The sequence below is a fragment of the Vipera berus genome, assembly GCF_964194415.1.
Source record: "Vipera berus genome assembly, chromosome: 3".
Taxonomy (NCBI): domain Eukaryota; kingdom Metazoa; phylum Chordata; class Lepidosauria; order Squamata; family Viperidae; genus Vipera; species Vipera berus.
The window spans coordinates 153,767,729-153,794,507 of record NC_138204.1 but is presented as its reverse complement, the minus strand read 5'-3'; the positions used below and the strand labels follow the sequence as shown (position 1 = coordinate 153,794,507).

Genomic DNA, 26,779 nt, shown 5'->3' with positions numbered 1-26,779 from the left:
TTAAAAGCAATAAAAATAAATTAGAATAAAAACAAGGCAAATGCTGGCCCATAGTATTGCCAAAAATTGGACACAATTGGAGAGCATCATCAGGCTTAAACCATCTCACTGACTGGATTTGCAAAATCTGACAATTCTATTCCTCTCTTATTGACCAGCCCATATGGTTTGTATCAATAGGGTATGTGAAGCAGGAGATGAATTCACTGCTCATTCTCCTGTTCCTCTGTGAATGCCTTGATTTTTCTCAGGTTGCTAACTTGTGAACAGATTTACATGGGGATCAAGGAAAAAGAGGAGAAAGGATACATGCTGGCCTATTGGATACAAACAAATAATTTTTTCATTTTTCTTTTAATAGATATTGAAATCTTTTTTGCAAAAAACCCGCCTATATTGTAAACCCCCAAATAACAATTTTAAAAAGCAAAGATTCCCCCCAACAACGAATAAGTACTCAAGTTATATTTAATTCCTGACAAATGTGTCAAAACAATATAGCCTTCATCTCAAATAATCATGAATGTTCCATGGACATAAACACAGCAATTTATAGTAAGTAATCTTAGTTGCACAACTAGTCAGGCATTGTTGCTACAACTATTATCACTGAAGCTCCCACTCCAGTTCAGCTGAGTCATTAAGAATTTCAAAGTTCAGCTCCACATTTCTGGAATTTCTTAACTGCAGCTATGAAACTGGAATTTCTGAAATGCAACAGATGGTAATTGTATTCAGTTCAGCAATGAGAACTAGTGAATTTTATTCAAAGTCTGATAATAAATTACTTCCTATTAAAACTCCAGGTCTAAAAGTTACCTGTAAAGGTAAACAAAAGCTAGACTCTAAATTAAATAAAGCAAGCTCATTCCTTTGGAAACACTTTAATACACAATTGTATACAGTAAATAACAAAAAAGGCTAAAAGTAGAAAAATACACCATAAAACAATTCTATTTTCTTTCTAGGCATCTCAGGAATATATTCATATTTTCTCTATAAACCATTTTAACAACTTGTGGCATTTCAGAATAGATAAGCAGAGCTGAGAGCAGGGCTCTTGTAGGCTTGTCTGTTAGTGTCTTACCATGCTGCTGGTATTTTAGATTTCTGAGGATAGGTAGCTCCACAAGGTTTAGAAAACAAATAATATAGGTTGCCTCCCCCCAAATTAATATTTTAATTATTAAAGACTCAGTGAATTCATTTTAATTCTAAATCATTAGAGAAACTTAGTGTAATTGTTTATGTTAGCTTAGAACATAGACAGGATTCTAAGTTCCAGTTATTCAATATTGTTAGCAAATTAGAAAGTGAAATCAAAGGTCACAAAAATGGGAGCATTTGTCTAATAAATACTTTAATAATAAAAATATAACGCACATCCCATGTTATTGTGGTGCATTACTAAACTAGCCTTCATGCTGCAACTTTTTCAAATAAACAGAAAACTTAAGTTTACACAGACAGATCTAACAATGACCAGCAGGGGGTGCTGATTTAAAACGAAATTATTCCAGCAATAGCAATTCCTCACCCATGTAAGATTTTGTACATACAGTACAGACATATACAAACACAAAATCATTTGGTCAACATTTCATTTCCAAAAGGGGCAGGGGAAAGGAGTAAATACAGCATGTCCTCAACTATAGTCAATATAGAAAGCCATTCTTTAAAGGCCACCTTTTCAGATTTAGGTGCAATACAGTCAATTCTCTGTGTGAAAAAAGCTAGGAAACAATTACCTAGTGGCAGAAAATAGGTTTTTGGAAGATAACGAAATTGTTATCCTCTGAGATTAATTGATGAAGCAGAAATCTTATTTACAATTTTCATGAGTTATACCAAACAATACTTTTATGTCTAATCACAAAAATTGTCCTTCCTGGAAAGTAACATATCTCACACGTCAGATAATTTATGAGAGTGATGGTTCTCGCTCTTCTGCATGTAAGATCGAATTGTTCCAGGAGGCACTTCCAGAAAGAAATACAACTCAAAGCATCCACTAAAGTGTTATCACAGTTCCATCCTCTTCAATGCCTCCTTTGGGAATAACTAAACTATGTCGAGGATCAGTTTTTAAGGAACTAAGGATTTTGTGAATATTGCCATTGCTTTCTCGTCCAAAGCTGTTGAATACTAGGTCTCTCTGTAGTCTGTGGCTAAGACTGTTGCCATTGATTCGGGAAAGGCTACCGGAAGGAAGACTGTGAGATTTTGGAATGGGCTGTGGTTCCAGGCAGCCTTCAATTACGATGTCAGTATCCTCGTCACTCTCCATTTCGTCAGGGTGGAAGTTCTGCAGGACGTGAGAAGAAGGCAAACTGTGATGGCTGGCAGTGCTGTCCGTAGACTGGCCAGAGCTCCCAGACATCCGACTGCTTCTGATAATATTGTTCCTTTGGTTTGCTGGCTTGACTGTGATGATAAGATTATGGCTATTGGCAATCATCATGTCCGTCACCTGATCAAGGGTTTTTCCTGCCACTTCTATCCCATTTACTTCCAAGACTTCATCATTGACAGCAAGCAAGCCTGTACTCTCGGCTAACCCCCCAGGAACCATCCGTGAGATGAAAATGCCAGGAACTTTTTCCAACCCATGGGGAGTCACTCTTACACTGGTCCCATCGCGAATGTAAAATCCAAGTGGTTTCTCACACCCGTGACGATACAGTCGTACTCTTCTATGAGTTTCAGGCAAAATATCCACATCAATGATGGAAGACACTGGTCTGAAGTCCTGAGGCATGCTGATATTAACATGGGGACGCCGGCGAAAGTTGTCATTCCGGAGAGTCACCAGAGCTTTCTTTTTCCTTGTTAAGGTGTTTGAACCAAAATTTCCATAATCTGCTTCATCTGTAAAGAGAGAGGGGAAAAATTAATACTTCAGACTAAATCCTTTGTAGACCATCTTATGCAACAAAAAGAGCCTTAACTCCCACTTTCATAATATGCCAACATTTAAATATGGTTGAAACATTGCTGTGAGGGAGACTGTCACTTAAAGACTGTGTTACTAATAAACATGTATTTTGAAATATTGGAAGAAATGTCTAGACTCTAGATTGGACAAAGAAAAAAGTGGCAGGCTGTTGTTAGGATGAACATGAAGCAAGAGAACCAAACTATTTGGTGACAAACATAATGTTTGCTTCCTAGAGGAAAACTCCCAAAATGAAATGCAATTTGTGGCCACTATGAAGAGAAAGCTAGAAATAACAGCAACACATATATGTCTGGCAGTTTACCACTCCTTCAAAGTCATATATGAAGCAACTGGCTAAGACAACAAGATTATCTTTTAAAAGACTGTAGGCAAGTAACCGATTAGCAGGCTAGACTGATTGGCTGCCAGTCATCATTGATTAATCAATAATATATGAATTTGCAAATTGCACCAGAGCACTGTTGCTTTTAAAAGGTACTAGTAGTTCATCAATAGGGACGCGGTGGCTCAGTGGGTTAGGACGCTGAGCTTGTCGATCGGAAGGTCGGCAGTTTGGCGGGTCGAATCCCGAGTGCCGCGTAACAGAGTGAGCGCCTGTTACTCGTCCCAGCTTCTGCCAACCTAGCAGTTCGAAAGCACGTAAAAATGCAAGTAGAAAAATAGGGACCACTACGGTGGGAAGGTAACAGCGTTCCGTGCGCCTTTGGCAGTCATGCCGGCCACATGACCACGGAGACGTCCTCGGACAAGCGCTGGCTCTTCGGCTTTGAAACGGAGATGAGCACCGGCCCCTAGAGTCGGAAACGACTAGCACGCATGTGCGGGGGAACCTTTACCTTTACCTTTACCTTTAGTAGTTCATCTCTTAAGAGCACAAAGCCGTATTTCAAAGCCATATGTAGTTCCTAACGGCCTTGTTAGTTATAGATTATTGTAATGAACACTGTGTAACTTAAAATATATAAGCATTTTTGTAAAGGCCTATATTAAAACTGTTGTGGTCTAAGATATAAAATATGCATGTGTAGGCAGACAAAAGCATATTTTAAAGGAGTCCTGGCAACCTGATGCTTGTAAATATGGGAAAGATGTGTAACTGCTCCTGTCAAATGTGGGAAGCATCCCTTATTCTATTGTCTTTAAGCAAACCTTCATTCAAGACAAAAATATCCCATTTATTTTCCGCACCAGATCATCCTGCAGTAGCAGATGAGTAAGTCACCAAGAACTTTTGAAAAAGGCCTCAAACAGATCAATACTTCAAACTGAAGATGGATAAAGCAATGAATGGGCCTGACATTTCACCCTAATACCACAATCTCAACAAAAAAATGTTAATTCCATCCACCCCCCAAACTTCATGATACAAAACTGAACCTCAATGGGGGCGGGCTTCCTTTTGCAAACATTTTCTCCAAACATTAATGAGAGGCAATTTTGGCCTCCTGGAAGAAAATATTTAAATGTTTAGAAGCAAGCTTGTGGGAGACAATGGAATGAAGAACCAGTGTCAGGAGACACAGGTGGGGTTTTTTGTAGCCACTTTATTAATCTCAGGCAGAAAATCAATATGCACGATTACTTGAGACACCCAAATATATAACTCATGATCTAGCACGCCAGAAGCAAGCTGTCAGGGCCAGAAACAGTAACTACAGTTAATGCAGCTTTACATAAATTGTTTGAAAAGACCATCAAGAGACAGAGAGGATTTGTGCAAATGAGAAGATGTCAAGTAAGCCATCTTTAACCAAATTAAAGGTGCAAAACTTATAGGCAGTCCCCTATTATTGAGGTGGTTTTCCTAAGCATGTGCAAAAAATCCTATATAGTTGTAATTTTTACTATGTCAGATTGGGAAAATGTATTAAATGCCTGATGTATAACTATATCAACTGTACAGTATTTAATATTTAACAATGTTTAATTAAAATTTGTGTTGGTGCTCACCATTTTTTAAATGCAGCCCTAAATATTTCACTCAAAGATTAAATTTGGCTCTCAAGTTCAAGTTTTGCACATTAAATAGGGAAAGAGGTGCTCATCATCAGTTATAAATAGTCTCTTTCAAACACACACACACACACACACACACACACACACACACACACAGGAAAAATGAAGGAAATTAGCCAACTGGTCTAGGCCCTGGGTTTCCAAACTTGGCAACTTTAAGACTTCTGGAGTTCAACTCCCAGAATTCTTCAGCCAGCCATTCTGGTTTTCTGGTCTACACTATGAGGCAGCAACCTGCATATTCAACTGTAAGGCGCAAGAGGCTGAAAATACATATGCAGAAAATAGCCCAACACAACCCTCTCTCCTGACAAGAACAAAGCTGAGAAAGTGGGTCCCCTCCCAGCCTCCCAGGAATCTGACATCAGAATGTATGCAGATGCCTGGCAAGTATGGCAGAGGCTTCCTGTTGCTGCACCTTTGCTTCCTTGAGGCCAAAGCCAAGATGAATACCAGGACAAGTTAAAGCAACTTGCTCTGAAGGTGGGGCTGATGAATTGCTACTTGCTAAACTGCTGAGAGTCTGAGATCCAGTTAGGCAGCTGTGAGGTTAGGGCGCATCCATTTGCCTCCTGCATTGCTCATAATGTCCAGTGAAGGATGCTTCTTTTTTGGAACGGAAATACTACTTATTTTATCATCTGAGCATCCTGAATGAGATTTTGCCGATCTCTGAGATATTCTTTTAAACATGAAGAGGACAAGAAACTTTCAAATTAAAATAATCTTAAAGTATTTGTATAAGTTAAAGAGATGGACTAGGACCTAGGTGAACTGTTTACATCCCAAGATTTTCCAAAGGTGGAGGGATAGGTGTAATATAAATCCGATCTTTACTTCCCTGTAACTCTTTGCATTGAACAGGGTTTCTAAGCTCATTTGAGGACCAGAGGGGTTTACCGCTGATCAGAGACTGGGGATTCACTGTATGTTTCTGAATTTATGTCTCCAGAAAGTTATGAGTAATAAGTAAAAGTAATACAGAACATTTTCATCACTAGGATTTCTTTTGATTCCCATTTTTTATCTTATATTCTGATTATCCCACCAAAGATATTTTCTTCTTCTTCTTCTTACTCCAATAAGGTCTGGGAAATAGTTGGGCAAGTATATCTTTAAAAACTTAAAAGTTTGTTGTGGTTCCTGAATGTTCCATATGTTTCACTTTTCCTAGTCTGAGGCTGTTGAGGTCTACTGATATACCACGTCTCCAACCCAATGCGAGGAAAGTGGCTTTAAGTACCATTTTCATTTTACCTGTGGCTTCCATGTAAACACTGAAATCTGTGAGATGAACGTAAACCTTTACGGCCTGATCTTAAAAGAGAAGGGGAGGAGAAAAGAAAATATTTCCAGAAGAGCTGACTTAAAAAAAAAACATGACATACATGCACACCCACACAGAAACAGACAGATCTTTAATACCAGAAGCACTGCTCTTCTTGCTTGGACAGCTGCTTTTCACAGGAATTGCCTGCCAGACAAAATACCAAAGCTTGGCCAGATAAGAATAGGTAAACAAGCAAGATTCCACAGAGAAATCAGACTGCTAGGCTCATATAGGAAGAATTTGTTTTGGACCTGGTGTTTTCAGTCCACGCACACTCCTGGTAGATTATTTCCTCTGATAATGCTGCATTGTCAGTTGATAGACTGGAAACTATATCAGAAGCAAAAGTACTATCACAAGGGGACTAACTTATTTCGTACAGCTTTAAGAATGAAACAAGTCTTTAAGGACTATGGGATGCCCTCCACACCATATTGTCATTTCCTGAATGCAAAGATCAAAATAAATAACATTTTGATCAGGCTCATGGTTCCATAGAGATCAACACAATGTTTTTTATACAATGATAACATTTGGCTGGGGAACTGTTCCATCATTTGTCATAAAATGATGGGAAAGTCAGAGATACAGAAATGTTTAAAGGAAACAGATATATAGTGAACTTTGACTTTAGGCAGCTTCCTTTGGACAGCAGATGTAAGCAAGAAAGGAACACAAAGTAGCATCCATCCAAGCCTATTTATGCTGACCAAGTTTACCTAGAAGTTCTAAATGAACAGTTTTACCAAAAGCAAAAAGAGAACCATCTTGGCCCACACTGGAAACAAACAAAAAACGTAGTCTTTGAATTCTTCAGAAATCCTAACCTAGAAAAGGAAAGTTGACAAAAAAAAGTTGGGGGGGGAAGGGAGAAAACACATGATCAAATCTCTCAGAGTTCAATCTTATACCTAGGTCCCATCGAAATCATCAACAAATCCTAAACAAATGAAAAAAAAACTGATTTGGCAATCATGAGCAGCACACACCCAACTTTGCAATTGCTGGTTCACTCACTATTACACTTAATCATAAGAATTTTCTTCTCTGGGCACATCTTCATTGCTTATGGTTTCCCATTTATTCCCATCCCCCCCTTCCCCCACCTCAAGCTCCTGGAGTGTGCTTCCTCCCTTTTTGTACAGTCTTGATTATTTTCTTCTCTTTAGTATCTCAATGAAATCACCTTCACTTAAACCTCATCAGAAATCGTTCTTTGCTAAAGACCAAAGTTTCAGCTGTGACTCCAATTTCCTTGGCTGTCTGCTGCCTTCTATCTCTGGCCAGATTGATCCTCTATATTTCTGTAATCACTTCTGATACTTTCTACAAGAGGAAGCTTTCTCTACTCCTCACTACTTGTCCTTGGGGGTCTCTATGGGATCTGTTTGTGGGCACTTTATTCCTTCCCACGTATTAAATGAGGTATATACGATGACATCCAACTCCTCTTCCTAGATCTCCCATGCTCATATAACCCTGGATCTTCAATAGCCAACCTGCTCTCAAGTTTTATTACCTCTTCTATAACAATATTATAAATATCAAATCCTTCTGCTTCACCCTGTTGGCCAACCACACCTTACTTCTGATCCAAATTGTTTGGCCATCTCCTTTCTAGACTCTTCTCTTATCGTTTCTTCGTCCTCTCACTATTTCCTAGCATGTCACTCTCAAATGATTTCATCTACTGTATGCTCAAGTTTATTGTCCATGTTAGCTATGGGTTTCTGGCAATTATCATTCCACACTTAGTTATTACAAGACTAATGTCAATCAATAACATCTTATTATTTGGGGCTGAAAGCCAGATTAGTCCTTTGAGTGCAATGCCATGAACTGCTTTCCCCCAAAGGCAGGGCAAAAGCTGTATTTTAGTTTATTTTAATTAAAACTAAAATTAAAAATGTTAAGATGTTTCTTCCACATGTCTTTAATTTTCTCCATTTCTCACATTAAACATTTTACTATATTATCAACTAATTATCAAGGGGCTCTGCAAACGGCAATTAAGATTTTGGGAGCAAACATGGTTCAATAATCTCAGGTCGTTCACCTTGGACTAATTATTAAGACTTTATGTTGACTTTGGGGTTACTCCTTGAACCAACTCAAATTTGCCCTTCCTTGGCCTTCTCTATGTTTTATTTTATCCCTACCCTTGAATCTATCCTTACAGACTCCAAGACTTCCTGTACTTTAACCTTTGTTCATTGCTTGCTCCCTTTTAAAGGATTAAAGGTAACTTGTCAAAGAGGGCATTTTGCAGCTGAAATGGCAAAGATTCATCTTTCAAAGAGATTTACATATGAATTTCTGTCCCAAGGAGCACTGGTTTTAACTGGTGATTCTACCTTTTAAGGCAACATCTGCTTTTTATAACTCATACAAATGCAGAATTATTATATTATCAAATCAGTACAAACATTCTAAACAAGATTGTAAGTGTGAAAAATGGTGGTAAATCACCTTTTTCAGTGCCGTTATAATTTTGAATGGTCACTAAACCTACTGTTGTAAGCCGAGGACTATCTATACTTGCACAAGCTGTGAGTATTTTTTACTGTGTGCCCCCTAGCTCTGCCTCTGCTTTGATATTTCCTACCTCCACAACCCGTCAAAAGAAAACCATCTAAAATGCTACAAAGGTAATATTCAAAGTAGGTAGTCTTTCCTTTGTTCAAGACAAGGTGTTCAACATCACTTTTTCTCTTCATCATCTTGACCACTGCAAAACAGCCACAGTCATTTTTAATCAGGTCAGCCAATGGCAAAGCCAGTGAGTCTCCCAGGGAAAAATTACATTCATGACTATTTCCTTTTCCTATCAGCTGAACACAAAGTTTGAAAGTAACCATCATATTTCCTTTTCTGACAGATTTCTCATTATCTTTATAGTGGAAGTACAGCCAAAATAAGCATGATACAGCAAGGGAAATCCACCAACTCTGTTCAAAGGGTGAGGAAAGCAAACTAAAGTTTATGGAACTGAACTGACATCAGAAAACTTCCAAACATCCACTATAGATTCTTAAATGTAGCTAAAAAATCACGTATTGGGGGCTTTTTGAATATAAGTTTGCACTGTGGTAAAAAGGGGCTACTACCATATCATCCCTTAAAGCAGGGGTGTCAAACCTAATTTCATTGAGGGCCGCATCAGCATTGTGGTTGCCCTCAAAATATTTTTTATTTTATTGTGCAACAGTTACATTTTACCTAGCCTAAATAAATAATAATCAAATATCTCTTGCCTTGATACAAGCGGTTACCAACAACTGGTTGTGTGTAACCAGTCATTCACACAAGCAATACGTGGCTTGTCAAACATCTCAGTTTGACTTTGAATTGAAATGTATGTGTGGGAAAAATAATTTAGTGTTATCCTTCAGAAGTATGCTGTTATGTCTAGCCAGCCTCCTTCCAGCTAATACTCTCCAAGTGTGTGGATCCATTTCCATATCAGACATCCAGGAAGTCACTGTACATGCTGGCTGGGGAAGATGATTATTGTAGTAACACATGGAGAGGGTGTCACAATATAGCAATACCATGGAGCTCAGCTGTTATGGAATTATGGGTTTGCTTTTGAGTGCTATGCAGGAGCCATTCCTGGCTCTTGGGAACATAGCAAGTTCGTGGCTTGCTGGGAAAACTGTTGCTTTATCCAATGAAAGAATAGAGTACTTAAAAAACCAACCTAAAGAAATCTAGCGTTTTTATGACCTTAGGGAGGTGCCTGAGCAATACTCAGTATCAAACTTAGCAAGTCAGGAGATCAAATGCATTAGGACGCAGCTGTGCCTTCGTTTTAATCAGTTTTACACAGTTGCTCTCCAGGATGCCAAGCTTTTTTTTTTCCAGACTGGCAAGCCAACGCATCCACCTGTATGTTGGGAGGAAAAACAGCCATTTCACCCCCAAGTGGGCTGGGTCCCTTGTTTATCATCTGTGTCCTGATGGAATCAGGCATCACAGTTCATCAGCATCGCCGCTGCATCCAACTTAGTTCCCAGGTGCTCCGCCCAAAAGAGCTGCTTTGGAGAAAGCATACACCAGGGCATGACTCCAGGGCAGTCCTGCAGCCAGACTCCAAGGACGGTAACAAGGAGCTCCACTTGGGAGGCAGGCAGTTCATCATCCCATGTGAGGATAAAAACTGGTAACCCTTGAGAACCTTTCAGACAGGCCAAGTTGAGCCCTGAGAATGCAAGAAACCAAGAATAAGGAAATGAAGGGCAGTGGGTGCCCCGGGTGAGCCTCTGGAGAATCCAAAGAGAAGGAGGGATGTAAATATTGGCAGTGGAATGAAAGAAAGAGAAAGAGAAAGTATCAAGTGTCATACCTTCCAAATAATGTATTCTAGATTCTTTTGGGGCACACGTTGCTTGCCGTGGTACCTTCTCTAGAGAAAAAATTCTCCCTCTGTAGCTTGATTGCTTAGGTTTATAGCAGTCTTTTGGGGAATTTTTTTTAGCCATATGCTTTTATTCATATCTAATGGAAACACCCTTAGCAAGTCTTAGCAAGCTGAGCATCAGCTTGATTGCAACAGCATCACTGGCCTGATGTCTACATCAGAGGTCCCCAAACTTTTGAGCATCAGGAACCGGTTACATGGTGAGAGGTTTTTCCGCGGACTGGAGGGGGCATGGTTTTGTGTGCTGCCTGCATCCCGTGGACGGGGCTTTGTTTGTTTGTGCAGCCCAGTTGCTGGCATGCCGCAGCCTGGTACTGGTTCACAGACCGGGGGTTGGAGACCTCTGGTCTACATAATACTAAGCCATAATAGTTGAGTTGGAGGATGTTTCTGGAGGTACACTGAGAATTTTGAGAATGTGTTGGCTGTTGCTTGGACTTTTTCATGCATAGATGATTGTCATGCAGGACATTGCAAGTTGTACAGTATCAAAATACTACCTGTTAGCCTTTTAAGCCACCTTCTTACAGTGGTTGTTTACCTTTGGCCTTTTTGGAAAAGCAATAAGTACATTTTCAAGTAAAGCATTGGCTGCAAGCCTTCCTTTTCATTTTTTAAGAAATCCCATGGGGCTCTAAGGCATTTTTGAAAATATTGTAAATACAGTGCTGGAGTTTTCTTTATAAGATGCCAACTTCCCAATTTGTAATAATTATTTTTTATTTGTCTCAAAATTTCCGTTCCATCTTCAGGTATAAAACATAGGGAATAATGCAGTGAGTCACAAGGCAGCTGACATTAACAGGTGCTAGCTTGTGTGTCAAATATTAAACAAAAGATAATTACTGGGACAAAATGTTCACGTCAAACTACATTAAGTACCAAATTTGATGGGTTTCAAAGCAGTGCAGTACCGAGGTACCACTGTATTTTAAAATCTAAATCAGACATGTCAAACTCGCAACATCACGTGACGTCACACGACATATCGGGACTGTTTTGCCATTGTCTTTTTGGGGTCTCAAAAGAGTGAATTAAAAAAACAACAACTGTACAGCTTGTTCCCTGCACTTTTCCAATCCTGAAGTTTAATAGAGAAAATAATTAAGACTGTCATTACATTATATGACTATTCCTAAATGGAATATAACTGTAACGAAATGTTTAGTTTTTGAAGCTTGTAACTATTTCTTTACAACCTAAACTTGATCTAGGTGACATCAACTTGAACTCTTTAGTTAACTTCTCCCAGTTCTATGTGAATATAAGAGTTATTTAAAATAAACATAACAGTAATGGAATTGCTTTGATATAATTGTGAAACAGTAACCTGGAAAATTGATGCATATCACTGCAGTATTTTTTTGGTTGCACCAGTCCCGAAATGTATTTTTCAAAAGGAATATTGGTGTATAGGAATGCAGTTTTAAATTATGTTTACTTTTATGCTTCTATGGCCAATACAGTACAAATACGCCAGATTTCCTATTTAACTATATTCCCCAAATGATGGCATTCAACTATTTTTTACTATTGTTCCCTCTGATTATGCTTATTACTGTAAAAACATGCTAAGAAGAAGTAGGGAGACTCCTTGACAACTCTTTTAATCAGTAGGTTCTAACATTTTTATTCAGTGCTGTCCAAATAACAACAACAACAACAAAAACAAACAAACATATTTTCAAACTGAGAAAGTGGAAAAGAGTGCAGATTCATTGCATTTGTGCAGAGACAGCCATTACTTTGCCAGAAGCGATGGTCTGTAAGCAGAGCAGATCCTGCAGTCTTTTCTGCAACTTTGGCTCAAGTAAAGCCCTCCACTTTCATGACAAAACTGTGGACAACTATGTTTTTGGGAGGAATGGGGTAAAGGTTATATCAAACTTTTATGTAGGTGGGTGGGACTGCACTCCCTAAATTGGGTGGGTGGATAAGCTTAATAGCAACTAAATCACAATTAAGTTTTCCAATAATCAAATGCAAATCTGTAATTAATATGATTGCCCCTTCTGATACATATAAAATGATATGGAAGTAACAACTTTGGATGAGTTTCATGACATCACTCAACATCAGCAGGCTCCAATGGAGTCCTGGGTCATAGGTTACACACCTATATCCAGTGGTGGGATTCAGCCGGTTCGCACCAGTTCGGCAGAAACGGTAGCTAATTTTTTGTTGCCCAGGCCCAGAATGGACTTCCGAAGTGGCATCCACACAGAGAACTGATTGTTCACATATTTGAATCCCACCACTGACGATATGTCACTGTTTTCAGTGCTGTTGTAACTTTGAGCAGTCACTGCACAAATGGTTTACAAGTGAAGGAACAAATGGTTTGTTGTTCATATATTTGAATCCCACCACTGCCTATCTCCCAAAGAGGTCCCATGGCTTTGAGGAGAAGGAGAGGTTCAGAAAGTTTCATTTAAAGGCAGAGCATTGTAAATCAGCTGAAGGCAAACCTTTGGGAACCTAAATAAAGACAGCTGGCCCCATGATGTAGTTCACACTGATTACTCTATTTCCTTTACTTGTGGTATCAGAGGATCCCACACTCCTGTTGCAGCAGTACAGGTAGTCCTCGACTTACGACAGTTCCTTTAATGACTTAAATTACAATGGCACTGAAAAAAGTGACTTATGTCTGTTTTTTATTTTATTTATTTATTTATTAGTTGAATTTATATATTGCCCTATTCCCGAAGGACTTAGGGCGGTTCACAGGGCAAGTTAAAAACAATACAAAAGAGAGAAAAAAATTAAATTAATACAGCCCACAATTAAGATAACATTAAAAATTAAAATTTAAAATTAATTTAATTTAATTTAATTAATATAATTTAAAAACCCTCAGTCCAGGCCAGACAATTCAAACAACCAAGTTTTTAAATCTCGGTGAAACGAGCGAAGGTCGGGGGCAGTCTGAAGCTCCATCGGCAGTTCGTTCCAAAGGGCAGGCGCACTCACAGAGAATGCCCTCCCCCTGGGGATCACCCGCCAGCAATCTCTAACCGGCGGAACCCTAAGGAGTCCCTCCCTATGGGCGCGCACAGGATGATGGGAAGCTGATGCTGGCAGCAGGTGCTCCCTAAGGTAATCCGGACCCATGCCATTTAGGGCTTTATAGGTCATCACCAGCACCTTGAATCTCACCCGGAGGGCAACTGGAAGCCAATGCAGCTCGCGTAGAAGAGGTGTTACATGAGAGTATCGGGAAACTCCCATTACTACTCGCGCAGCTGTATTCTGCACCAGCTGAAGCCTCCGAGTGGTCCTCAAGGGCAGCCCCATGTAGAGAGCATTGCAGTAGTCTGACCGGGAGGTCACGAGCGCATGAGTGACTGTACGCAGGGCATCCCGGTCCAGATAGGGCCGCAACTGGCGCACCAGGCGAACCTGGGGAAAAGCCCCCCTGGTCACGGCTCCTATATGATCTTCCAAACTGAGCCGTGAATCCAGGAGGACGCCCAAGTTACGAGCCTTATCGACGGGGGGTAACACCTCACCCCCCATCATTAAAGATGGATAAGAATGGTTCATTCGAGATGCCAGTACGCACAGCCACTCAGTCTTGGCAGGATTGAGTCGGAGCCTGTTTCTCCCCATCCAAACCCGAACCGCCTCCAGGCAACGGGACATCACGTCGAGGGCATCACTGAGTAGGTTCGGGGTGGAAAGAAAAAGTTGGGTATCATCAGCATATTGATGATACCCCACCCTGAAACCACGAATGATCTCGCCCAGCGGCTTCATATAGATGTTGAACAGGAGGGGAGAGAGGACCGACCCCTGAGGAACTCCACAAACGAGAGGCCTCGGGGCGGACCTCTGCCCTCCCGTCAACACCGACTGCGAACGGCCCAGGAGGTAGGAGGAGAACCACCGTAAAACAGTGCCGCAGCAAGATACCATGGTCGATGGTATCAAAAGCTGCTGAGAGATCTAATAGGACTTGGACAGAGGAGCAACCCCTGTCCCGAGCCCGCCAGAGATCATTCATCAGCGCGACCAATGCCGTCTCCGTGCTGTACCCGGGCCTGAAGCCCGATTGGTACGGGTCAAGATAATCAGTTTCCTCCAGGAACAGAGGAAGATGATGAGCTACCACACTCTCAACAACCTTCGCTTTTTGGAGACCGGACAATATTCAAAATAGCTGGGTCTAGGGCAGGCTTCTTGAGAAGGGGTCTCACCACTGCCTCCTTCAAGGTGGCAGGGAAGACACCCTCACTCAAAGAAGCAGATATCACTGCCTGGAACCAGCCTCGTGTCTCCTCCCGAGCTGAATAAACCAGCCAGGAGGGGCACGGGTCCAATAAACAGGTGGTAGAGCTCAGCCCCCCCATAATCCTGTCCACCTCCTTGGTAGTCACAGGATCAAACTCAGTCCAGATAATACTACTCTCAAGACCGCTCGATTCCTCCCCATCAGACTCTGCCCAGTCAGAGTCTAAACCGGTCCGAATCTGAGCGATTTTGTCCGCCAGATCTTGGCTGAACTCCTCGGCCCGCCCCTGTAAGGGCTCCTCCCTCACCTCCTGATTAAGGGAACTTACAACCATTGCAGCATCCCACAGTCAGATCAAAATTCAGATGTTTGGCAACTGAAACTCATGTTGATGAAGCTTGCAGTGTCCCAGGGTCATGTGATCATCTTTTTCAATCTTCTGACAAGCAAAGACAAAGGGGAAGCCAGATTCACATAGTTAGTAACTGTGTTACTAACTCAACAATTGCAGGGATTTACTTAAAAACTGTGGCCAGAAAAGTCATAAAATGGGGCAAAGCTCATTTAACAAATGCCTCACTTAGCAACAGAAAATTAGGGCTCAATTGGGTCATAAGGCGAGGACCACCTGTATGTGTATGCTGAGCGCCAAAGAATTGAGGCCTTTGAACTATGGTGTCTGGAGTAGACTCCTGTGAGTCCCTTGGACTGCAAGGCGATCAAACCGGTCAGTCCAAGAGGTTATCAACCCTGACTGCTCTTTAGAAGGCCAGATCCTGAAGTTGAAACTCAAATACTTTGGCCACCTAATGAGTAGGAAGGACTCACTGGAGAAGAGCCTAATGCTGGGAAAGATTGAGGGCAAGAAAAGAAGGGGATGACAGAGAATGAGGTGGCTGGATGGAGTCACTGGAGCAGTAGGCATGAGCTTAAATGGACTCCAGAAGATGGTAGAGGACAGGAAGGCCTGGAGGAACATTGTCCATGGGGTCACAATGGGTCGGACACAACTTCGCCACTAACAACAACATGTGTACATTGTCTAAATAAGATAAGAAAAAAAATAACAGAGGTCCAAGGACTAAAACAAGGTTCCTCCTATTGCTGCTTAATAATATAGACAATCCAATCCGACACTTATAAGAAGTTGCACAGAAGTCCATATCAACTGGTGGCTTCACAATTGTGGAGGTCTCTTGCAGTACAGATCAAGCCTTCCCCCCATGTAATTAAAATATGAATGAGATCCAGGAACCAATAGTACTATTTCCTTGGTCAGTCTGTGGAAAGTCAGATCCCTTTTCAACATATGGAACAGAGAGGCATATTCTATTTCTAAACAGGAAGCTGCATTGACACACTGCTACTAATAACAACATTGGACAATTATGAGACAAGATAAACATAGCCATGTGATTATAGGATTTGGCTGTCTCACTTTTATTAAATGTATACAAAGGAGGTTCTGCAAGATATTTATCAGGTAAAAACAAACTCTCTTTTTCACACCTCCTATATACCAGGTGTCCTACTGATTTTCATTACTGCCAACATTACCACCTACTTAGATAAAGAAATTAAAGCCTTGAATAATAATGTCTCTAGAAATGATAAAGTGAATATAGCATGGCTGAGCAAAGCTTCAGTTTGAATCTCCCAGAGGTTCTTTGGAGCAGGGAGCTGGCATCTGTTTGCAACTGTTTGCAATTTGAAAGCAGCTGGTTTTTTTTCTCAGATCCTAGGAAAAGGCCTTTGACAATACTGCCAAGTGATTACCTTCACACTTCTGGGTGCTCTGAAATATCTTTTAAAGATCAAATCTGAAGGGCTGCAGTCTTATTACATAGTCACATCTGGTCTAGTCATAGCCACGCTGGAGAAACTCCCTGATTAAATTGTTATGCTGATAATGGAGGCAAAGAAAACATTTATATTTGTTATTACTGTTGAAAATGCACCTGGTTAGAGATTTCCTAATATAACTAGCAGGTCATCAGAGAATTGAACGAGTTAAATAACTGGATAAACAACACTGAAGATTTCTGTCTCGTAACATTAAGTGTAATTATGGAACGCTGCTAACAAGTAATGAAAATGCAACGGCCAACTATTAGAGATTATTACCCAAGGTAGACAGAAGTTTAGCATAGGAGGAAATATGAGTCAGCTGGAACTGGTTTTAGAAAAGGAATGTGATTTTGTCAGTAGGAATTTTTACAGTGGAAACTACCCTTCTGGTCTTGCAAACGATGGCATTCCAATCGCTAGTGGCTAATACCTGGAAAATCAAAGCTTTTACATGCTTTTTAAAACTGAAGTGCAGAGTCTTTCCAGGCAGGGATTTTCAACCAGGTTAAAGGAGGGCAAAAATGTATTGCGGAGGGACCTCAACTCAGGCTACATCAGATACTTGGGCAATAGCATATTTATCCAAGTCATTTCAATGAAAAGAAATGGAGAATAACCATGGAAACAACTCAAGACTCTCTTGGCCAACCACGCCCCCCAGAGCACGGAAAAGCCAAAAATCCAGTGAGGAACAGCACAGCTCAAGTTTCATCCCAGATAACTGGTTGCAACGCATCCCGCTTGCCAGTTTATCATAAATGCGCTTCTGAGATCACCTGGCAACTTTCTGCAAATTTACAAGCACCGCCCATAATCATGTTCCAGGCCCAGAACTGCTGCTGAGGCTCCTATAGTAACTGCAGCGCCTGCCAAAATACCCTATTTTCAAGCCTGTTTCATTTTGCAAGGCCTAAATGATTCTGCTGCGGCTTATATAATATCTGTGATTCATTTGGGTGAACAGACTTCAGGTACTCCTCGACGTACCACCACAGCTGAGCCCCAAATTTCTGTTGCTAAGTGAGACAGTTATTAAGTGAGTTCTGCCCCATTTTATGCTCGCCCTAGTTAAATGAAACCTCACAGTTGTGGAGTTGGTAACATGGTTGTTAAGTGAATCTGGCTTGGCCATTGATTTTGCCTGTCAGAAGGTGGGAAAAGGTAATCACACGAAACTGGGACACTACAACTGTCACAGATAGGAACCAATTGCCAAGAGTCTGAATTTTGATCATGTGAGCATGAGGATGCTGCAACAGGTGTGTGAAAAACAGTTATAAGCCATTTTTGGCAGTGCCATTCTAACTTTGAATGGTCACTAAACAAATCTTTGTAAGTCGAAGACTACCTTCTACTCAGATAAGTAGGATTGGACCTTAAAGACGGTAGTGGGAAGCAATTTCCTTCTTGTTGCCAACAAAACCATATGGATTTATCCATGAAGACACCAGCACTCAAGCTTATCATAAAGGAGAGATTACCTTCTACAGCAGGGGTGTCAAACTCACAACGTCATGTGACATGTTGCGCCGTATCGTGACTTTTTTTGCCATTGCCGGCAATGGGGTAGGCGCGGTTTCGCTATGATGCATCCGGCCCATGGGCTGGCAGTTTGACACCCCTGTTCTACAGAATTCATTGAAGGTTATTTTTAAAGTTTCCCAACCATGAAAAGGCTAAGGAAGCAAGCAATAGTCTTCAACTTTGCCTTCCATTTGAAAACCTCTGTATGTTTTTTTTTTAAGTAGCCTCCAAAACATGCTGTGGAACAGTTGATGGCTTAGGGCCTTAGGCCTTAGGAGAAAGTGTATTCACTGGAGGGCCCCCTTCCATCCATGAAAAACTGCTAGATCAAAGCACTTTCTATGAATAGAAAGTATCAGATTCCACCCAAGCAAAACTCTTAAAAAGAACATCTGTAAATGGTTTTCAAAACTTCTAAACAAATGATATATGTTGTGTTGACTTTGTACATGTCTCCTTGAACCTGTATTTCACAAGGCTGATGATCTTTTGCCTAAATCTTTTGCCTAACCATTTAGCATAACAAGATATTAGCCTGAAAATTGATTTCTCAAGTGGAATGCCTCATCCTTCTTTGAAATAATTCACAGAAACATATATATTTCTGACATTACTCTCTCCCAACAATCCTGTGAGGTTGATTACATTAGAAAAATTATGACCAAGCTCAGGACATTCAAATGAATTTCATAGCCAAATAGCAATCTGAACCACTATCTTTTCACCTGGGTGTTTGGCTGATTCTCTAGATCAGGGGTATCAAACTGCCAGCCTGCAGGCTGGATGCGTCACGTGGAAGCCGTGTCCATCCCAGCTCCGGCAAGGGGAAAAAAGTCGTGATACATTGCAACATGTCACGTGACGCGGTGAGTTTGGCACCTATGTGCTAGATGAATAGGTGGGAGAAAAACAAAAAAATTAATAGCTGTCCTGGACTGGTCAAGTAACAGGGAGAAAGGATACCAAATGCAGTAGGAAACACAGAAAATGAAGACAAACCATCAAAGAACAACAACAAAAGAATCAAGCTATTTCTTCTTCAAAAATGAAGAAATTGGAATGAATTTTCACATCTTTTTGATTGCTGCAGTGATGCCTGGGCTACCTTCCCTCCCTCACTCAGAGAGAGTCTACAGATGAAAGAAAATGCCCATGAAACATCTTAGTTACATACTTAGGGAGGCACTATTGCTCCATGGTAGGAATGGAGGATGCAAGCCAATCTATAGCTCATTTTGCTAACACTGAATTTTTCATCTAGCTCTGTGTGAGCAACAGACACTCCAAGCTGAGACAATACTATCAGCCATGCCCTGGCATGCCCTAGCCACCCTTTTTTTTTAGCCAAGCCTGGTAGGCAAAGTAACATAATACGTAAAAATTACTCCAGCTTCTAGTTTTCTAGATGATATGTACTTTTATAATCATTTAATCATCTACTACACTGCCCTGGCTATTCAAAGAATGGAGGAAAACCACATACACAGGCACAGAGAGAGACAGACAGATACACACACACACACACACACACACACACACACACACACACACACACACAACACGCACGCTCTCTCAGAAACAGCTCTATTTCCTCCTCTTTACCAAGCAAAATAGAAGATTTTTTTTCCCCTGGAGAGAAAAAAATGTATAGTGTGTTCTCTGTCAAGAAAAGAAGAGCCACTGGCAATCAAAATACTGAACATTGAGCATGCCCATGCATCTGCCACTCCAGGTGAGCACAAGAACAGGACTCTTCTGCCAAAGATGCCATCTGAGTGCCTGGGCAGGCTTCAGGAAGCAAAATACCTAAAAGGTTTGTCTGAATAAAGTTGTTAGAGAGGCTAAATGCAAGCAGAAATATCAATACAAAAAAAGAAGAAGCTCTGAGTGAGAGCTGAGAATATTAAGCATGCTGAATTGATTTTAAAAAATGGCAAGGTCTATTGAGAAGAGTGGGGTCAACACTACCTATAACCTTGCTTTAAATCAGAGTTTTTCAAACTTGGCAACTTTAAAATGTAGGAGTGTCCGACTGGGGAATTCTGGGAACCCACACACCGTAAAGTTGCCATGTTTGAAGAAACATTGCTTTAAATAATAATGACTGAGATAATTTATTGGCTTTATATTAAAAACATTTTTTTTAAAAAAAATTGCAGCAAACAAAAAATATGGCTTAATACAAATAATGTGCATGATGATTAAGAGCTGCATAGATCTTCAATATTTAAAAAATTCTCCAATCTACGCCCCATATTCTTTTTCAAAGTAGAGTAAAATAAAACTTTCAAAGTTACCCATACCATTACAATTAATCTTCAACCAAAATTGGGTCAGAGTATCTGCACGTACATAAATTTCAGCTTAAGAATAAAGTGTTTTGCAGCTGCAACATTTTAAGAAGTTTTGTTCTGAAAAGGTACAGGGAAGATTGGCACAATAGCTTCAAAGGACATATTGGATCCTAACATGGCTCACATGTAAACTATTCAATAAAACTATTTGCCTAAAAACAGCTTTTAAATAATTTATGTCCTTTTCACATAAATTTTTTTTGAAATGCTTTTCTAGTTTCCAGAAAAAGCTTTGGGAACAATGATCCTGCTTGAGTGTGATTTGTTTTCATTTGCTTAATGCAGGGATTTTCTGCTTCCTTCTATGAGGAAAAACTCCAAATTCACAAATGGGTCTTTTGTTTTAATTTTTTTTATAACTTTCACATTGTGCCAAAAACATTTTTTGCATGTTTCCCACTAACAACCCTGTCCTATGGCAGTGGATCTCAGACAAAATATGGCCTATGCAAAGAAGAAAAGGTCATTGTTGCCACAAAACCATTCAAGGATGCAAAAAGCTCCAGTTGAGCACAAAAAATATTAGACATTTATTTAGCAGGTGTAAAGACACCAAAATAGTTGTCTTTTTTACAACCTTCTGAAAGAAAGCAGGTATGAACCCACCCATAATGATTTTTTTCCAGTGGGATAATCTGAATAAATCAAACTAGGGCTGAACCCAGATATTGCTAATTCTTGCAGCACACAAGATACTACAGACAAGTACATAATTATGCTATGAGGCACCATGGGCCAATTTTCTATGCATGAATGTTCTGCCTTTGATTTAATGGCCAACCTGTGTGGATTTTCAGGAGAAGCAAACCCCACACGCTATCTTTGGTGGGTAGAAAAGCACTCAGAATCAACAGCTAGCTGCTATGAGAGGCCAATGGTTCCTCGGGGAGTATTTCATAGTCTTGGGGGGCTCCCCAGAATAGACAGTACATACACAGGAAGAAGTTGTAGGAAGTTTCATAACCTCAGGGGAGTTGTTGAGGCTCAAAAGGTAACTTTTCATAAAATAGTTTTACCAAGACCTATTTTATTAGAGAGAGAGAGAGAGAGAGAATCAGATTACGTAGTAGTTGTCTAGGACAGGGGTAGGCAGCCTTGGCTCTTTTATGACTCGTGGACTTCAACTCCCAGAATTCCTGAGCCAGCTGGCTCAGGAATTCTGGGAGTTGAAGTCCACGAGTCATAAAAGAGCCAAGGTTGCCTACCCCTGGTCTAGGAGAACATGCAACAAAATTTAACTTAGCAAAGCCTACTAGCAAAATAAACATATACGGTAATCTTGGGACATCAAAATATCTGTTCCTACCTGGTGTCTTCCAGAGATATTGGAAACATAACAACTAACATTCTCCAAAGGAATAAACCCTAGTTCTGGTGTGAATGATGGTTCCATCATCAAGACTTTGATTACAGGTAGTCCTTGACTTACAACCACTTGTTTAGTGACCGTTCTAAGTTACAACAACACTATAAAAAGTGACTTAAGACTGTTTTTCACACTTAACGACCATTGCAGCATCCCCATGGTTACAGTTATGGGGCCACTGCCATAGAAGTTTTGTATATAATTACGTAGATTGTGTGCATATGTTTACTTCTCTTCTATCATGTTCTCATCATACGCTAAATAATAATGGTCAAAATTCGGGCACTTGGCAAGTGGCATGTATTTATGATAGTTGCACTGTCCCTGAGATCATGTGATCACCATTTGTAACCTTTCCAGCTGCCTTCCAATAAACAAAGTCAATGGGGGAAGCCAGATTTGCTTAATGACAGCCTGTTTCAATTAACAACAAAGTGGCGGGGAAAGGATGCTAAATGGGGCAAAATTCACTTAACAACTGCCTTGCTTAGCAACAGAAATTTTGGGCTCAACTGCTAGGTTCCCCAAAGCAGACTCTGCTACTCTGGAACAAGATCACTGCCCAGAACGCAAAAACAGCATGAAAATGCACCACAAAACTAGAGGTAAAAAGAAGAAATTTGGAGTATCTATTGCTAAGCCGAAATTCCCATGCAACCATTCTTTCTCTGGGGAAAAATCGGAACAATAGAGCAAGTACAAAAGCTGCATTCTGCACTGGATGGCTGTTCCCTCTCCAATCATTATTAATTAATTTCAAGAATTCAATGCCGCCTTTCAAAACAAAAGCTTCTCCGAGGCAATGTATAGTTGCTATAATAACACAGTCATACTGCATCAGCATCGAGAATTATGACTGCAAAAAAGAGTAGCATAGAAAATACTTAAAAAATTGTTAAGACTGCTGGCTTTGAAAACTATTCAAGTTTAAAATCCTATCTACCTTCTCTGTTTAAATAGCTTGGTTGTTTTTTTTACAGAAAACCTATTTAATTGATTACTTCCCCACCCCACCCCCAAAAAGGAAAGATACCAAACACACCGAAGAAGAAAGTTCCACAAATATGGGGCCACGAGTGCCTTACTCTACAGGTAGTCCTTGTCTTACAACCATTTGTTTAGTGGCTGTTTGAAGATACAATGGCATAAAAAAAAAAGAACTTATATGACTCTTTTCACACTTTTGACCATTGGAGCATCCCCTTGGTCATGTGATCAAAATTCAGACACTTGGCAACTGCCTCATATTTATGATGGTTGCAGTGTCCTGGGATCATTTGTCACCTTCTGACAAGCAAAGTCAATGGGGAAGCCAGATTCATTTAACAACCGTGTTACTAACTTAACAACTCTGGTGATTCATTTAACAACTGGGTAAAGAAAGGTTGTAAAATGGGGCGAAACCCACTTAACTATCTCACTTAGCAACACAAATTTTGGACCCAACTGTGGTTGTGAGGACTGCCTGTATCTAAATAAAATAAAATATCTGTAATTTAATTTTAATGCCTTGGCAGGTTTTATGAGGATAAGAGTTGCAGGTGTCTTATTTTCATCTACTGTGCAGCTGAATTCAGCATAACACGACTACTGTAGCCATGGCATCTCACTGGAGCAAACTCATTCAATGGCTTATATAGTTCCCCCAAACAGCTGCAGGCAAGGCACAGATTGAATCACTGAACGAAGCTGCATCCTGCTAGGCCACATAAACCATAAGAGAAAAATAGCAACATATGTTAGTACAATTAAAATCCATTCGCCTCTCCCGTGGATCAGCTTTCAGCTCCTCAACCTTATGTAAAGTGAATACCAAAGCATGCAAGACTGTCATTGTGGTTTGCAAGCTAAAGTTACAGGCTTAGGAAAGATGAAAGGTTCAAGTTAAGGAAATTGAACTTTTCGGTGCCAAAAAGCTGGGGTGGAAAGGCAGTCTTAGTATTTTGGTAAGAAACTCAAGTTGGAAAAGTCTGGGGATTATCTAGTTCCAGTGAGTCCAGCTGAGGATCATCCTCAATGCCACATCTTTACCAAACATACAGGAATTGATGACTGACAACTTAAGCAATTTCATCTTTCACAGTCCAAAAATCACCCTGAACTGCCATTCCGTTCCTGCTGTAATATTTTAGTTATAAAATTATAGCTTTCTCTCACTTTTAAAGGCATCATAGATACTAGGAGAATGTCCCAAACAACCCTAAGTAGAAATAAGAAAAAGTGATTGTTTTCCAACTTCCTATTAAAAGATAGGTCCAATTTTTTAAAATTTAGCTTACAGAACTGAAACATTAATTAGAATGACTAATAAAGGAATGAACTGTAAGAACTTCCCTTCCATTAACTCTCCTTGAAATCTCAGTGAAGTCCCTGAAAGTAAATGCCAAGGAATTCAGCTCCGTATTTTCCTCTGAAAATCAAGTCTACAGTATTCATCTTTGAGAAGTTAAAATAAGACTTTAGAAAAACGTTGGAATATATGCTATAAATTTGCCAAAACCCGATCTCTTTAGATATACATGCTTTGTGGCATATGCATGTGGAGTGATTCCCTAAGATACTAAGAAAATTTCCAAGACACATTTATATAAGTTATTTTGAAAAAAAATAAACTTTTATCTGTTCAGTGAAACCATAGTACTGTTCAAACTACTCCTCCTTTCTCTCCAAATTATCAAGGAGACTAGATTCCTATTCAGATGTTAATTAAAAATTAGTGAAAACAGTTTTTACAGATCATACCTCTGACATAGCTTAGGCCAGGGGTAGGCAACCTTGGCTCTTTTATGACTCGTGGACTTCAACTCCCAGAATTCCTCAGCCAGCCATGAACCTTAGGGCAAGGTTCACATATGGATCACATATGTCTGGACTATGGAAACCATCAGTCATATTGCATTTAAATTGGTTTCAGCATGAGCACACTGATAATACCGAATGTGGGATTGCATGAAAGCCAACACTGTGCCTGTAAAAACTCCCAAAGTGCAGACATCCATGCTGCATAGGTGGAAACCTGCTTTTCATTGACATGTAAGGTGGTAGGTAGGCTGCTCGCTGTTGCCCACATGTTTGGCTTTACTAATCTTCATAACAGTTTAAGCAGATTTAGATCTCTTCCGTAGATAGGCAAAAATTAAAATGGAAAAATCAGTGGACCTTTCAAAAAGCATATGAAAGGCATGTATTAATTATAAAAAAAATGGTTCAGTCCTTGAACAAGGATAAAAGGTAAGTTGGGTTAATAAGCAAAGCAGTAACAGACATATAAATGCCAGTGGACGTTCCTCAACAATTTTTCCTTCCCCAGGCCTCACAAGAGTACGAGAGACTTCCTTCTTGGGATGGCTTCTGGCAAGTCTGAGGTCAGGGGTTAGCAACTTGCAGAAGTTCCCAAACACTTGAGACACTCAGCACTTCCACTAGTCCGGGGGTCTCCAAACTTGGTAACTTTAAGACTTGTGGACTTCAGTTCCCAGAATTGCCCAACCACAAGTTGCCATGTTTGGAGACACCTGCACTGGTCGACTAACCCAGGGGGTCCCCAACCCCCAGTCTGTGGACCAATACCGGGCCGCAGCATGCTAGCAACTGGCCCGCATAAACAAGCAAAGCCCCATCCGTTGGATGCAGGCAGCACACAAAACAACGCACCCTCCGGTCTGTGGAAAAACCTCTCTCCACAGAACCAGGCCTTGGTGCCCAAAAGGTTGGGGACCTCTGCACTAACCTTCCACTCTAGAAGGGAGACAGGTGGCAGGAACAACCCAAAAAAGGCTGGTTTTTCATATCTCTCCCACGTACCTAGGCCTAGATGGGGAGCAATTTGGCTTCTATCATTTATTTTCATCAATGTAAAGGCAACTGTCTCAGTTTAAATATTCATTCCCAGTTTGTTTACAACACGATTGTTGCTAACCATAGACATGCCCAAATTGACTGCAGTAATTTACAAAATTACCCCAAAGACTGTATTTTATTTTTTAAATGTTGCTGCTAACAGCACAGATTGTGTTTACACTGATTTCAGTTCAGAAAAAAACAATCACATTCAGATTAACAAGCAGGAATGCTAAAAATAGTTGTGACAGGAATCAGAGGATTGTAAAATTTTCTGCTACTACTGGTCTTATTTTTCTATTGTTCTTTTAGATTAGGACAATTCTATCAAGTAAGAAACGAACACACTGTTTTTCTGTTGGGGATTACATCTCATCATATCACTATTTTGGCAGAAAGGTGTTTTCACAACCCCTATGGGATCTCTTGAACACTGTACCAAATGACTAGGAATTCTTCTAGAACAGAATGGGACTAGAGAAAGCAAATGGAAGTATTTTTAATATATTTTATTATTTTTTTAACATACCTTAATATTTGGTAAACAGCATGTTGTCTGGGTTTATATTTAAAAACAATAGCAATTTCTATAATACTATAATCCACATAGTAGCTTTCCTTGATTTTCTCTTCTTCCAATAATATTCTTTTATCAACCTTGAATTAGTACATTTCTTAGTATTTAGATAACAATTGAATATAAACATTTTTCTAGTATTTCTACAAGTAACAACCACATCAATATAAAGCTTCTTTTCTAATTAATCATCTTAATTACCTTGTCATAAATCTTGTTTTCAAAGTTCTTATTTGTTTTCCCCACAATGTTCAAAACATTCTTACCAGTTAAGATTTTTTCAGTTAATTACACTTAAGTATTTAAATCTT

General features: G+C 40.0%; 1 protein-coding gene across 1 annotated transcript in view; it reads right to left on the bottom strand.

The window, feature by feature from the left end:
* Positions 1-670: 670 nt before the first annotated feature.
* The window catches only part of PARD6G (par-6 family cell polarity regulator gamma), an 83,721-nt gene continuing 57,612 nt past the window's right edge, over positions 671-26,779 (bottom strand). The window contains exon 3 of the mRNA XM_081325390.1: positions 671-2,868. Coding sequence (XP_081181516.1) covers positions 2,012-2,868 — 857 coding nt within the window. The 3' untranslated portion in view covers positions 671-2,011. The remainder of the gene's footprint in view (positions 2,869-26,779) is intronic.